This window comes from Aspergillus flavus, chromosome 3 (genome assembly GCF_009017415.1).
Source record: "Aspergillus flavus chromosome 3, complete sequence".
Lineage (NCBI taxonomy): Eukaryota > Fungi > Ascomycota > Eurotiomycetes > Eurotiales > Aspergillaceae > Aspergillus > Aspergillus flavus.
The window spans coordinates 5,182,282-5,196,380 of NC_092407.1; the positions used below are offsets into that span (position 1 = coordinate 5,182,282).

Genomic DNA, 14,099 nt, shown 5'->3' on the forward strand with positions numbered 1-14,099 from the left:
CGTTCTTCATTTGGGTCTCTTGCGCCCGATTGCTACCCTTAGCAATGGTCGCAGGAACGAAGGGGTGACGCTACGCAATGGGTGGGGATCACAATTTTGGCGCCTAATTCGGAAGTAAGACTGCGTAGTGGGGAGTGATGGCGACGGACGGTCGAGTGATATACGGTGTCGCGCAGGGGACTTCGGTAGCTCTCATCTTTGATATCTTGTAACAGCAAGCGCGTACACAATCTTTGGCGACAGTCAGAAAACCTCCCCCTTTCACGAGTCTAAAATGTCACCAGAAGTAAAGGCACTGCCCGATCTGCAACCAGCAGCGCAGTGGCAACAGATGCAACTCCCGGTCACTAGACTTCCAGCGCCGCCGACAGATTGCGCCCATGGCCAGACTACTGATCAAAGTGTGAAACGATTGGGAATCGGTCGGTTAAGCTACCTGCGCAATGAACGTGGTACGGATTCCCTGATCCAGAATTACACTCGCGCGATCATGGCTGTGACTGGTCAGAATCACATTGCCTTTTGGATAACTGCAGACGACGAAGAATCGACTGCCAAACATGGTGTAGTCGTAGCAAAATGTGCAACAAACGATACCATGCCAGAGTGGGAAGCGTTCGAAGCCACCTTGGAGGATTGTACCGAGAGATCAGAGAAAGTGGAGTTTGGGCTCTGGCTCATGCGTGCGGGAGAAATCGACATTGATCTGGAGAGCTCTGTAAGTAGGAAATGTACGTCCCTCCACGTCAAGGCTCCTTTGGCTAACAAATCGTCCACTTCTTACTAGGTCCGATTTGCGTTATATGTCAATCTTGAATCGTCGTGCGCCGAGTTCAAGTATCAGCCAGATCTGAAGTGCGAAACAGATATATCTAGCATTGGTCGGCAGATGAAGGTATACTTAGAACGTGTTGAAGGAGAAGAGGACAGCACACAATTCTGGACCAAGGAACTACAAGACTTCGTCACCATCCCAGAAAGGCAATTTCCAACTCTATCTTGCGAACGCGTGACAGTCACATCAACGACTCTTCCCATTCTCTCGCGAAGTCTTGCCATGGGGACAACTTGGGAAGAGCTCCAGTCTCTAGCACAACGGCTCCAGCTGCAGTCACTGGCTTCAGTGGTTCGTGCAGCGTTTGCATATATCCTCGCCGAATACCTCGAGTCCGATAAGGTGCTAATAGGGGAGAGAGACTCGGTGGATGTCAAGCGCACAAAACCCGACACAGCTATACCTGTGCCAATCTTTGTTGCTGAGCCTACAGCTGAAGGCTTGATACGCCAAATTGATAATTCTATCGCGAGGATAACCAGAGTGCAAAATGTGTCGCCAGATCGCCTTATGGAAATTCTTAATTGCCCTTCATCGCAGGTCCCGTACAATGCCTTCTTTACGTACCATCAGGAGAAGGGATCCAATGAGAGCGAAAAGGCTGAGGAAGATGGCGCAAGATCAGAATCTTCGATGATCTCTATTGGGTTGAGCTTCAGACAATCAAAGCAAGGAATACCGTCTTGCACTCTTTCCGCTAGACAGGACTTGATGGATGCATCTCACCTGGAACTGGTATTGCGCCATATAGACGCCTTGGTGACGGCGATACTTGCTCGGCCCACTGAATCACTTCAGGACCTCACTCAGGCATTTCCAGAAGACCTTCTTTCCTCACACTCACCATTGATAAGTGAGGAGCTGCGACAGGCCCCTCACCTATCCCCTTCTCATTGGGTCGACCACTGGGCGGCGTCGAATCCCAGCTGGGTTGCCTTGGAAGTCATAGAAGCAATCAGCGACGATGATGTACTATCGAAGAAATGGACGTACTGCGAGCTTTCTGAGACATCTGATCGGCTCTGCACATGGCTCGCCCACCAAGGCTGGTATAATCGGGTCATCGCGGTTTGTCTAGGCCGCTCATTCATAGCGTACGCACTGGTACTTGCCATCTGGAAAAGTGGTAATTGCTACGTTCCCATCGCGGAAGATCTTCCCGAGGCCCGCCAGATGTTTTTGTTGAGCGACAGTGGTGCTACTGCCTATTTACCGAAAAGGATACTGCGACCAGTCTCATACCTCCAGACAACTGCAGGGTGATCGATATCAACGATCACCAATTCCTTGAAGAGCTGGACAACGCTGAAGAATTAACAATCGTCACTACAAAACCGACTGATAACTGTTATCTTCTCTACACCTCTGGATCTACTGGGATGCCTAAAGGAGTCCTCGTCAGCCGGGGAAATCTATCCGCCTTTACTGAAGCCCAGTCGGAGTATATCTGCCGCGATGTGCCGCACACGCTGGAATTGAAGGGCAAGGGCAGCTATCTCGCCCACGCTAGTCGAGCCTTTGATGTGCACATCTGTGAGATGGTACTAGGCTGGCGCCATGGGCTTCGCCTGGTTACTGCGCCACGAACCATGATTCTGGATAATCTACTGCAGGTTCTCAGACGATTTAGGATAACCCATGCCGGGTTCGTGCCCTCCCTCCTCGAACACACAGGGGTGAGCGCCGAGCAGTTACCTGATCTGCGATATCTGGGAGTTGGAGGGGAGAAGATCTCGGAAACGATCATTGAACGGTTCGTCGGCAAACCATGTATTGCGCTGGTAAACGCATACGGCCCTACTGAAGTCACAATCGGGATGTCTAGCCACACGGTCACAGCAACATCTACAGTGCGCAATATTGGGACCGCCGTGGGCAACATCACGATTCACGTTTTTGAGCTGGAAACAACAAAGTATGTCAAGAGAGGTCAGGCAGGAGAACTCTGCGTGACAGGGGACTTAGTCGCGAATGGTTACCACTGCAGGCCCGATGCGCAAGGCTTTACAGATTATCGCGGGCAACGAATGTATCGTACTGGGGATATAGTACGTTTGATGGCGAATAACTGTATTGAGTACCTGGGCCGACGAGATAGTCAAGCAAAAGTCCGTGGCCAACGTCTGGAGCTTGAGGAGGTATCCATCGCCATCCGTCGATGTGCGGATTGCCCAGTAAATGTTACTTCGATGGTGACGCCTTCCCCGATCACCAAACGTCCTCAGTTGGTGGCCTTCATAAGCCCTTCGAGTGACCGACCGGACGATCTGAAAACGCAGCCAGCGTTTTTAAAGGCTGAATACCAGGCCTGGGTACCGGGAATTTTAGAGCGTTGCCGTGAAGAACTGCCAGTTTATATGGTTCCTAGTGTTTTACTTCCGGTCAGCTTCATACCCATCCAGATCTCAGGTAAAGCTGACAATCGCCGTCTGGTGGCCCTGTATGAAAAAATCCCGGCATCCGACCTCCACCTACAAACGCGAATATCCGCGGCCAGGGAGCCCGAGCCAGGCTTACATGCTGGTTCTGCGTCATTAACGACAGATGAAGAGAAGATTCGTGACATCCTTTGCTCGGTAGTGTCAGTAGACCGCAGCACGGTGACGAAGACAACCAGTATTTTTCAATTAGGGATTGATAGCCTCAGTTCTCTCAGTGTGGCTGCTAAGATGCGAGAGGCGGGCTACCAGTGCGCAGCGGCGGATATCCTTGGTAACCCTACGCTGGCACAGCTAGCATCATTGCCACTTTCTCGTGCAGGCGGCGACCTGCAGTCTAGCAAGTATTTGTCGACAGGCCAGCTAGCTGAAGCTTCGCAGCGCTTAGAGTACCTTGATCAATCCTTTCGAAAATTGCAAAAGAACATTCCAAACTCATCTATTGCTGTCGTCCGGCCGTGTTTGCCTCTTCAGGCGAGCCTTGTGTCCAGCTCCATGGGTAGTCTGAGCGCTTTGTATGTCAATCATATCATGTGTCGAATAGGCTCCGACATTGTGCTACGGGACTTGAGGTTAGCATTTCAAGATCTGATACATGAGAACGAAATATTGCGCACATGCTTTCATGTCATGGACGACAAGGTCATCCAAGTGGTCCTGAAGCCTCGGGCGGCAAAGATATCTTGGGAACAGGTTGCTGTTGCGGACGAAGAAGCGGCCCAAGTCTATTTCAGCAATCGGCAAACCGAAGTCGCAACGAAGATCATTCGCAACATCGAGAGCGAAGTCCCACTCCATATTGTAGCTGCTTCGTCAAGCAACAATTCCCTTCCGGGGTGGTTGATGCTGTCCATTCACCATTCCATATTCGACGGTGCGAGTATGGACGTCTTGCTTGACCGGTTATACCATCATTACACTGGAAAGACAGCCTTGCACACCAGAGACCTCACCCCTCTTTATAGGCATTTCGTCACAGCTCCCGAAGAAGCAGCCGAACGATTCTGGTCTAGCTATCTCACGGGCGCTCTTCCCACTATTGTGAAGACCGACAGTCCCTCTGGTACCTCTTACGAAATAATTACAGAAGTATTACCTTTCAAGCTGTCCATGATCTCTAAAGTTGCTTCCGAAATATCCACTACCACCGCAATTATCTTGGAGACTATCTGGGGAATCTCATTGGCAAGGTACTTGGTTGAGACGGATGTGATATTTGGCCGGATCATGAACGGCCGAAGCATACCGGTCGAGTCTGTCGAAGAGATGCTGATTCCCCTTGTAACAACTGTTCCCAGTCGACTTCGGCTTCCTTCTGGATTGTCAAGCATAGTTGACCTGATCAAGGCTCATACTCAGGCCAGCCTCGCATCGCTACCTTATCAGCATACGTCACTCCGCGACATTCAGCGGTACGCCCAAGCCCCTGGCCCATTGTTCAACTCTATGTTCTCATATATAGCAACTGCCCCAACATCACCCGCAAATGCGATGCTGGTGGAAATGGATAGCGTCATGCCGGCGGACTACCCCCTTGCATTAGAGATCAAAGCGGAATCGGAGCCAGACACGGTGACTTTGCGGTTAAGAGTCACCCGTGGCTCTTGTCTCACAGACAGCGGTCGAGGGTTGATCGACGTCATGTGCATCATTCTCCAAGGGTTGATCTCAAACGGGGATTTTATGATTGAAAGTGAAGGAAGATCCCAGCCACAGGAGCGAGACGAGCCAAAATGGGATGAAACCCGCTGGACTGAATGGGAAACAAAAATCCGCGAAGTCGTGTCTGAGATTACCGGGCTTCCTGAATTCCAGATTTCAAAGAATATTTCTTTCTTTGCATTGGGAGTTGACTCAGTTATTACTATCCGTATGGCTCGTCGCTTACAAGAACAAGGCCTCAAAGCGTCTTCTAGTGATATACTACGGTATCCCTCGATTGGTGCTCTTCATAATTATCTGCAAAAGTGCAACGCTGTGCCATCCATCTCACCAATGAAGGAGAACACTTCGGACCCCAGTATAAGCATTGACTTGTTCCATGAAGACGACTCGATTGTCGAAACATACCGCTGTACACCTTTGCAGACAGCAATGATTGGCCAATGTCTGAGCTCTGAGGGCAAGGGATATGTTCACCATCATGCAGTCATATTAGACGACTCAGTCGATCTTGAACAGTTGGCTAGTGCGTGGCAAGAGGTTGTTGGACTAGCAGATATTCTCCGAACGACATTCCACAGGGAGAAAGCGAGTCATGATTTCCAGGCTGCGGTCCATCAACACTCTCTTGTACAATGGTTGCATCAACCTGCCGTCGAATCACTGTCTAAAGCGATTGAACAAATATCCCAGCGTGTAGCATACCCCGACATCAAAAGCTTTGAGAGGCCGCCGTGGCTTGTCACAATCCTGACTGGGATCTCCCAACGGCTGATGGTTGTGACTATGCATCACTGCCTCTACGATGGTTTTTCTTTGCCACTGCTTTTTGAGTGTGTAGATAATGCGTATAGAGGTCTGTCAAACCACGTTGGGTCATTTGCCTCTGCAGCACGCAAGATCACAAATACTGAGGAGTCGTCCGTGAAATTCTGGGCTGAAACTGTCAAAGGCTATCGGTATTGTAAAGTGCCATTCTCACCAACTGTTGCAATAGAACCCTGTGTTAAATTAGCTGAGGCTACTGTGCAGGCTCCTGTGACTACTTTGCAGCATCAATGCCGCTGTCTTGAAGTTACGTTGCAGACAGTTGCTCTACTCGCTTTTGGTCGGTCCTTGGCGACACTATTGGGCCAGCGGGATGTGATATTCGGTCATGTAGTTTCTGGACGAGGGCTAAATATCGATACTGCAGCACCGATAATTGGTCCACTTTTCAACACAGTACCGTTTCGCCTGGTACTTGATCCAATTCTTCAGAGTACCCGTTCAGTCTTGCGTCACATCCAACGCTTTTCTGCCGACGCCCAGAGTCATCAACATGCACCACTAAGTGTAGTCCAGAAGGACTGGCGTCTGGATAACCACAGTGAGGCTTCCTCGCTGTTTGAGACTCTCTTTACTTTCAATAAATCAGGCAACCAAGACCCTACGTCTCTTTTTCAGCCGTACCATTCTCATCGTGCACCAGACACTCCTCATTATAGATTAAATGTGGAATTTGAGCAGAGGTCGGACTTTCTTGTGGTACGTGCATCGTCCCGTGATCTCCTATCAAATGGCGGCGATCTGGATGCCTGGTTACAGACCTTAGCTCTTGGTTTGGAGAATATCATTTCCCATCCGGATGCCCCCGTGCTGAGCTTTCCGTCTGAGCTCAAGGCTCTCCCTCTGGCTACTAGTTCTATCCAGGATTTAGGAAAGCAGCCTACAGATATTCGAGGTCTGGAGAACCATGCTAGAATCATCAAAGCAATCATCGCAACGGTTACCAAAACACCGATTGATCAGCTCCACGAGGGCAGCAGCATTTTTGCGCTCGGTGTGGACTCTATCTTAGCAATAGATATCAGTGCTAAGAGCCGAGAGGCTGGACTGAAACTCTCAGTCAGTGACATCCTTCAGGGAAGAACGATCCAAGGAATTGCAACGATTGCCACCAAGAAGATAAAAACACCCTCTGTCCTGCCGGAAACTATCACTGATGGCAGCCGATCTTCTATCAGTGCAGACGCAAAACAACAAGCATTAACTGCCTTGGCTTTAGAGGAAGATAATGTCGAGGTCATCTTGCCCTGTCTTAGTGGTCAGATATTCTATATATCTTCTTGGCTTGGTAGCGGTCGACGACTGTGGGAATTCACATTTGCATTTACCAGCCGCGTCCGACTGGACCCGGGGAAGTTAGACCATGCCTGGCTACTGCTTCAACACCGACATAGCATTCTTCGAACATCATTTGCCGCCATTTCCGCAGTAGAGATAGTGCAGGTGGTATGCAAGCCGGCCAAAGTAAATAGAGGTCTTCGCGTGGAGAGTCAGCCATCTACGGGAAATCTTCAATCGGAAATCCAAGGCCTCACTCGCAATATTACGTGCAGTCCGTCTGATCTCTTCACGCCTCCGGTTCGCCTTTGCCTGGTACAGCACAAAGACTCGGACGTTCTTCTACTCACACTACATCACGCATTGTACGACGCCCGGACAATCCCGATGTTGATCGGAGACCTAGAGTCCTTGTACCTGAACACCCCTCTCGCACCCCATAGTAGCTTCTCCGCTTTTGTGCATCATGCTCAGCAGACAGCGGGTTCTAAACTTGCCGATGCTTACTGGAAGCCGGCAATTGAGACTGGCCAGCGTACAGTGTTGGGAAAAAACACACCCAGCGCTGGGAATCACTCACAAATCGTTTCATCTCAGCTCATTTACCCTCAAGATCTTAAGATTGTGGAAGATTGGTGCCACCAGATTGGCGTTTCAGTCCCCTGTCTTATCTTACTAGCTGTGGGTCGTAGCTTGGCACACATCGCAGATGTGACTCATCCTACTTTTGGTCTCTTTCAATCCGGGCGTTCAGGTGAATATCCGGACATACACCGCGTAGCAGGTCCGACTGTGAATATGCTACCGTTTGTGGTCCCAGATGCCCTTACCCGCCCTATGCTGGGGGCCCTCAAGGCTATACAGCATGATCTAGGTCAACGTGCTATCCATGACCAGACCAATCTCCGACAGCTCCGCCAGAGAATGAAGGAACTTGGCAACGACCCAGAATTCAATGTCCTTCTCAATATAGTCCTCAGTAAATCCACGGACAATTCAACCCGAGATTCGACTGACCCTCTGTTGACCCCGTCACCCATTGATTTCGAGAATTACTTAACTTCTGAACGCCCGCTGGCTGGTGCAACGTCTGTTGACAAGTTCCGGTATAATTGGCTCCCTTGTGAGAAAAATATATACTTGGAGGTCAACTACAACGAAACCGGTGGTGAGCTGCATTGGAAGGTTGACTACGAAGTAAACTCAATGACGACACTTGAGGCACAGACGCTTTTGGAGAATATTGGACAGGAGGTGAATTTCATTATGGGAGACTCGTGACTTAAACCATGATGCTTGCTCGACGAAGAGATGGACAAGGTTGCGTGCGAGTGTAGTGGAATAAACACTTGCAACCAGGGTAGAGAGTAATATGGTGTCACGGAGCCGATGCAGAATCGGCCTGTAAAACATACAGAACCCCTACTCCACCTGTATACACCCCAGCTCCCTTTACAGTTCTAAACCAATGTTAAAAGATTAACACTTTAACTTTTTAACTCTTTTTTTAATAAAGAGATTTATTAACTATTTAATTAGAATTCTAAAGAAATAAACTATCTAAACGAAAAGAATTCTTAAGCTATTTAAATACTATTAAGAGTATAGAAAAAAGAAATAAAAATTAATCTTTTTTATATTTATTCTACTATTTAATTAATAATTAGAGTAGTACGGTTTAACCGGTAAACCCGGCCCAAACCTGCCCCAACCCGGCTCCCGGTTCAAGTAAGGTTCTAGATCTAGAACCTGGTTGTAAGCGCTCTGCTAGCGTACTACTATCTATTAGTAATAGGCCTGCAGCGCGTGGTTAATTAATAGGCTTTAGAAATATAGTATTAGAAGATTTAAAGTTATTTAGAATTATATAGTAGTTTCTCTATATAGTATAATAAAATAAATTATTTAAAAATTAGAATTCTTTATATAATTCTAATATAAATATAATATATATTATATAAATTAGTGGTTCTCTAGTAGCTTATTTATATAAAATCTAATTATTTAAAATAATTACTATTATAATTATTTTTTTTAAAAAAAAATAAATTATTTTATTTTATATCTAAATTTTAAAATATTTAATATTTTATTTTAATAAATTATATAATATAAAAGTATATTTTATTTAAAATATTTAATAATAGAATTATAAAGATTTAATATATTATTTTATAATAGTTTTAAATAATTAAAATATTAATAGAATATTTTTAAAATAGTATTATAGAGTTTTTTATTTCTATAAATTATAATATTTTTTATAGCTATATTTATTTTTTTAAATTATTTTAAAAATATAGATAATATAATAAATTTAGTTTTCTTTTTTATAAAAATATTACTAAAGTTATAAATTAATAATATTTCTATTATTTTAAAAATAGTTAAATATAAAAATACTATATATAGAGTTATAAAGATTTTTTAAAAAATAAAATAAATTTAATTAATTTAATAGAACTCTATAAATATTTTTTTAAATAGTTTTATTTTTTAAAAAACTATTAATATATTTATTAATTTTCTATATTTTTATTTATATTTTTTTCTCTATTTTCTATTTTATTAAACTTTTTTCTTTAAAAAATAAATATTTTTTAGTTTAGTAGAGATATATTTTAATTAATTTAAATAATTTAAAATATATTACTCTAGTCTTTTTATAAAGATTTTAATAATCTTTTATTTTTAATTTTAAGAAAGAATTTTTTTTATTTTTTTAAAAATTATTTTTATTATTATTATAATTTGTATTATTTTTTTTAGTATTTTCTAATTTTTTTTAATAAATAGATAATTTAATTCTAAGTATAATATAATAGAATAATATTAATAATTTATAAATATTCTAATCCAGGGGCGGTAGTATAAGCAGGGCTTATTATAATAGAGTTAAGTAGAAGAATTATTTATAATTAACTATAAGCTTTTATAAGCAATCTTAATATACTATTTTTTTATAATCTTATTATACTAGATAAAATAATATTAAATTATATTAAAATTTTAAATAGTAAACTAGTAGATATTTAAATATTATTAAATTACTTTATACTTAGTTAAACTATTAAAAAAACTATTAAATTATAAATTAAAATAATTATATTTTTAAATAGAACTTTATTAAAATATAGCTTTATTTCTATTATTAGAATATATTTTATATACTATTAAATAGATATAAATAATAAAAATATAGCTAGCTATTTATATATATTATAGTATATAAACTATATCTATTTATATACTAAATTAAACTATTTTTTCTAAAATTTTTAAATATTTAAAAAAATTTTTATTAAAATTATTAATTATTTATATAATATTTAAATAGATACTAATATAGTTAAATATTATAAAAATTAAATTAATTAATTATTTTAATAAAAAGATTTCTAGAATATTTTTAAATAATAGATTAATTAATATATAATATAGAAATAGTAGTATTTAATATAGTATAATTTTATAAAAATTAAAATAAATTAAAACTATTTTTTTTATTATAATCTCTATTTTTTTTATTATAATTTATATATTTTAGTTATAAATTAATTCTTATTATTTAATTTTTTTATATTTATTATATTTTTTATTTATAGAAAAAAATCTTTAATTAGTTATTAATATATTAATTTTTATTATTTTTTTTTAATCTACTATATTTTCTATCTATAGAAGAAAATCTTTAGTTTAATAGTTAAATAATTTTTTATTTTAAATTCTAAATATTAGATTATTATCTACTATTTCTATAAATATAGTATTTATTTTTAAAAAATCTATTAATATTTTTAATAATAGTATTATAAACTATATATCGAAGCTAGAGCTATTATAATTAAAATAATTTAATAAAATAAGATTGAATATAAATTTACTAAAATTAAGATTTTTATATAATTAAATCTTTTATTATTTAATTTATTTTATTATTAAAATAAATAGTATTATCTATAAAATCTCTTATTCTATAATTATATTATAATAACTTAGAAATTACTTTAAGTATATTAATTTTATATCTATTAATAATTATTATATAACTATATTAACTATATATAAAAAGAAATCTAAAACTATATAAAAAAAAAGATTTAATAGTTATATATATAAATATTATAGTAGTAGATATTCTATTTTAATTAAAGATTATATTATATCTAGATTAGAAATATAAAGTCTATTAAAGAAATTATAGAATAGAAAAAAAGAGATACTCTAGTATAGATTTTTAATAAAATATAGTAGAATTAGAAGACTATTAAAATAAAAAAGATTAAATAATAGTCTATTAAAATAATAGCTATAGATAATATAAATCTATAGCTATATATAATACAGTAATTAAAGTAGTTATAGAGAATTAAATCTTAGTATCTATTTTAAAGCGTGGAGACGCCCAGCGCTAATATTACTAATCCTCTAGAATAAAGTATATAGATAATCTGGACCATAGCAGAGCAGATGATTTAGAAAAGCCAGTGGACAGTGTCCTATTACAGCCAGTCTATTGGGATTGAGGCTATACCCTAGTCCGCGCTGGAACCAGCCCTTGTTCTACCATTGCATTGTTTGATTGGTTTAATTTTGATGTTCCATTGTATATCCACGGCTTTATATGCGTGGTAATTAATCCGCTTTGCTGACTACTTAATTTCTTTAAGTTAACTAGTTACCTAGCTATTTGTCTCTGCTTATTCTATAATTATTTTATTTTATTTCTTGTTTTTCTCTATATTACTAATCTTAACTTTTTTTATTCTTTTAATATATGATTTTATATTTCTCTAGTCCACAAGGGGGTGAGCATTCATAGAAGGATGGAATGAAGTGGAGCCGACGGCAGCTGTGGATTGGTAGAGCGGGTTAAAATTTTTTCTAAACTAAATATTATGGATTGAAGCACTTTAAGTATAATACTAACTAAACTATAAGACTAATAATACTTAAATTAATATAGATTAGAGAGTACTATAGAAATTTATATTTAGATAATTTTTAGATGTAAATCCTATAATTTATAATAGTAGAGATTAATTTAGATGGGCTATAGTATTTTATTAGAAGTTTACTTAGAATATAATCTAATTAGGTAAGGCTTTCTATTAATTATTTATAATTTTAATTATCTAGTAATACTAGTAAGACTAGTAGCTTTAGTATAATCTATTTAGATTATATTTTATTCTAGGCTAAATATATTTAATCTAAAAAATTGATTAAATCTAGTAATAATTTATTAGTTGGCTTAGTAAACTTTAAATTATTATTTCTATTTTATAGTATATTAGTAATAATATTCTTTATTTTAGATTCTATATCTAAAGATAACTAGTTAACTATAACCCGTATTAAATTAGAAATAATAATATTCTATATTAAGTTATATATTTTATATTACTTTTCTTTAATTTTATTAGTATTTTATTTTATTTTTTATTATCTATTCTCTATATAGAATCTATATTGTATTAGCTATAGAATATCTAATTTTTTAGAAGTTAAATAGATTATTTATAATTATTTATAAAAAATGTTAGTATAATATATAGTCTAATAAGATTATATACTATATTAAAAGTATTGTCTATAGTTAGAAATATATTAAAATAATCTAGATCTAATAAATTATTTAGTAATAGAAGGATATTGCTTTATATATAGAGAATATTAAGATTCTTTATTAGATAGATTAGACGTTTTCTAAGCTATCTATATATTTAGATAGATTATTATATCGCCGCGGCTATCTAGACTATTAATATATTAAATAAAGCTTAAAGACTATATATAATTATTAATAGATAGTCTATAGATAGTTCTAGTATATTTAAGAAGACTGAACCATATAAAAGCAGTGATAATCTTAGAAAATAGAGCTACGGCGGTTATATATAATTATAATATATTAGTAAATATTCTTATCGTGGAAAGGATTCTATTATATCTATATCTATAGAGATTAGTAAAAAGAACTGTATATTTCTATATATATAGAGTAGATAAACTAGATAATCTAGTAGATTACCGTAATATAGAAGGTAATGAAGATCTAGACTGGATCTAGTAAAATTAGAGAGATCTACGATGCTAATTTATGACTGTGGGTAACTAGATAAACCTGGTATTTGTAAGAGTTTACTATTTCTAGTGATTTTAATATATTATGTGCTATAATAGCTACTCTATTATTTAATATGGATAATCCTATAGAATAGAGTGTGTAGTATATATAGATAGCTATAGAAAACGTGGTATATAAAAGCTAGTAGATAGTATAGTATATTAGATAAGCTATTTGGATTGAAATAATATGGTTTAAGAAAAGCTAGATACTATACTATCTATTACTGGTATATATAGATCTAGATAGTATAGTTAAATATATATAACTATAGTAGTAGATATTGATATTTATCGCCCGCATATAGGTCCCGTGTACTGAGAAGTATCTACTATATAGAATAATACTGCGGTAGTAAAAAAAATAGCGTTAACTATAGTAGATAGTTATTATCTATTTCCCCACGGTAGAGAATAATAAAGAGGATTCTAGAAAAAATAATTCTAAGCTACTATAGTAAAGGATAAGTAATATAGAATAGGCGTGTTTAGAGTTTTATATTAAGTTGATAAACTAGATATACCACATCTATAAGTACGAGAGTGTACTAATATACGCTATGGCTGTGTTGGGCTGGGAGGAGTTTAGATAGTGGGATCCCGAGAGTTATCCACCGATTTTGTTTTGGGTGATCAAGATTGCCTGGTTTATAATCGTCCAGAAGGCATTGTGGTTGGATCCCGATGTGATGGCCATTATCGAGACATGGCAAAAGCCGCAGAGTTGCGCCGCATGGACATTACGCAGCGCCGCGGCCATGGACGATATCATTAGGGTCAACATTAGGGTCAACATTAGGGTCAACATTAGGGTCAACATTAGGGTCAACATTAGGGTCAACATTAGGGTCAACATTAGGGTCAACATTAGGGTCAACATTAGGGTCAACATTAGGGTCAACATTAGGGTCAACATTAGGGTCAACATT

The 14,099-nt window shown here is 38.0% G+C and overlaps 2 protein-coding genes across 2 annotated transcripts; both read left to right on the plus strand.

The window, feature by feature from the left end:
* Nucleotides 1-274: 274 nt before the first annotated feature.
* Nucleotides 275-8,401, plus strand: F9C07_2243571 (uncharacterized protein; the record flags this gene model as incomplete). The annotated part of the gene is made up of 3 exons (XM_041291561.2): nucleotides 275-718; nucleotides 788-2,030; nucleotides 2,084-8,401. 3 exons carry the CDS (start codon nucleotides 275-277, stop codon nucleotides 8,320-8,322), a joined length of 7,926 nt encoding a protein of 2,641 aa, XP_041145500.1. The 3' UTR covers nucleotides 8,323-8,401.
* A 5,365-nt stretch (nucleotides 8,402-13,766) lies between these two features.
* Nucleotides 13,767-13,922, plus strand: F9C07_2034329 (uncharacterized protein; the record flags this gene model as incomplete). Its single annotated transcript, XM_071508553.1, has 1 exon — nucleotides 13,767-13,922. A coding segment is annotated over one exon (156 nt), but the record flags the coding sequence as incomplete, so codon positions are not given.
* Between the last annotated feature and the right edge of the window lie 177 nt (nucleotides 13,923-14,099).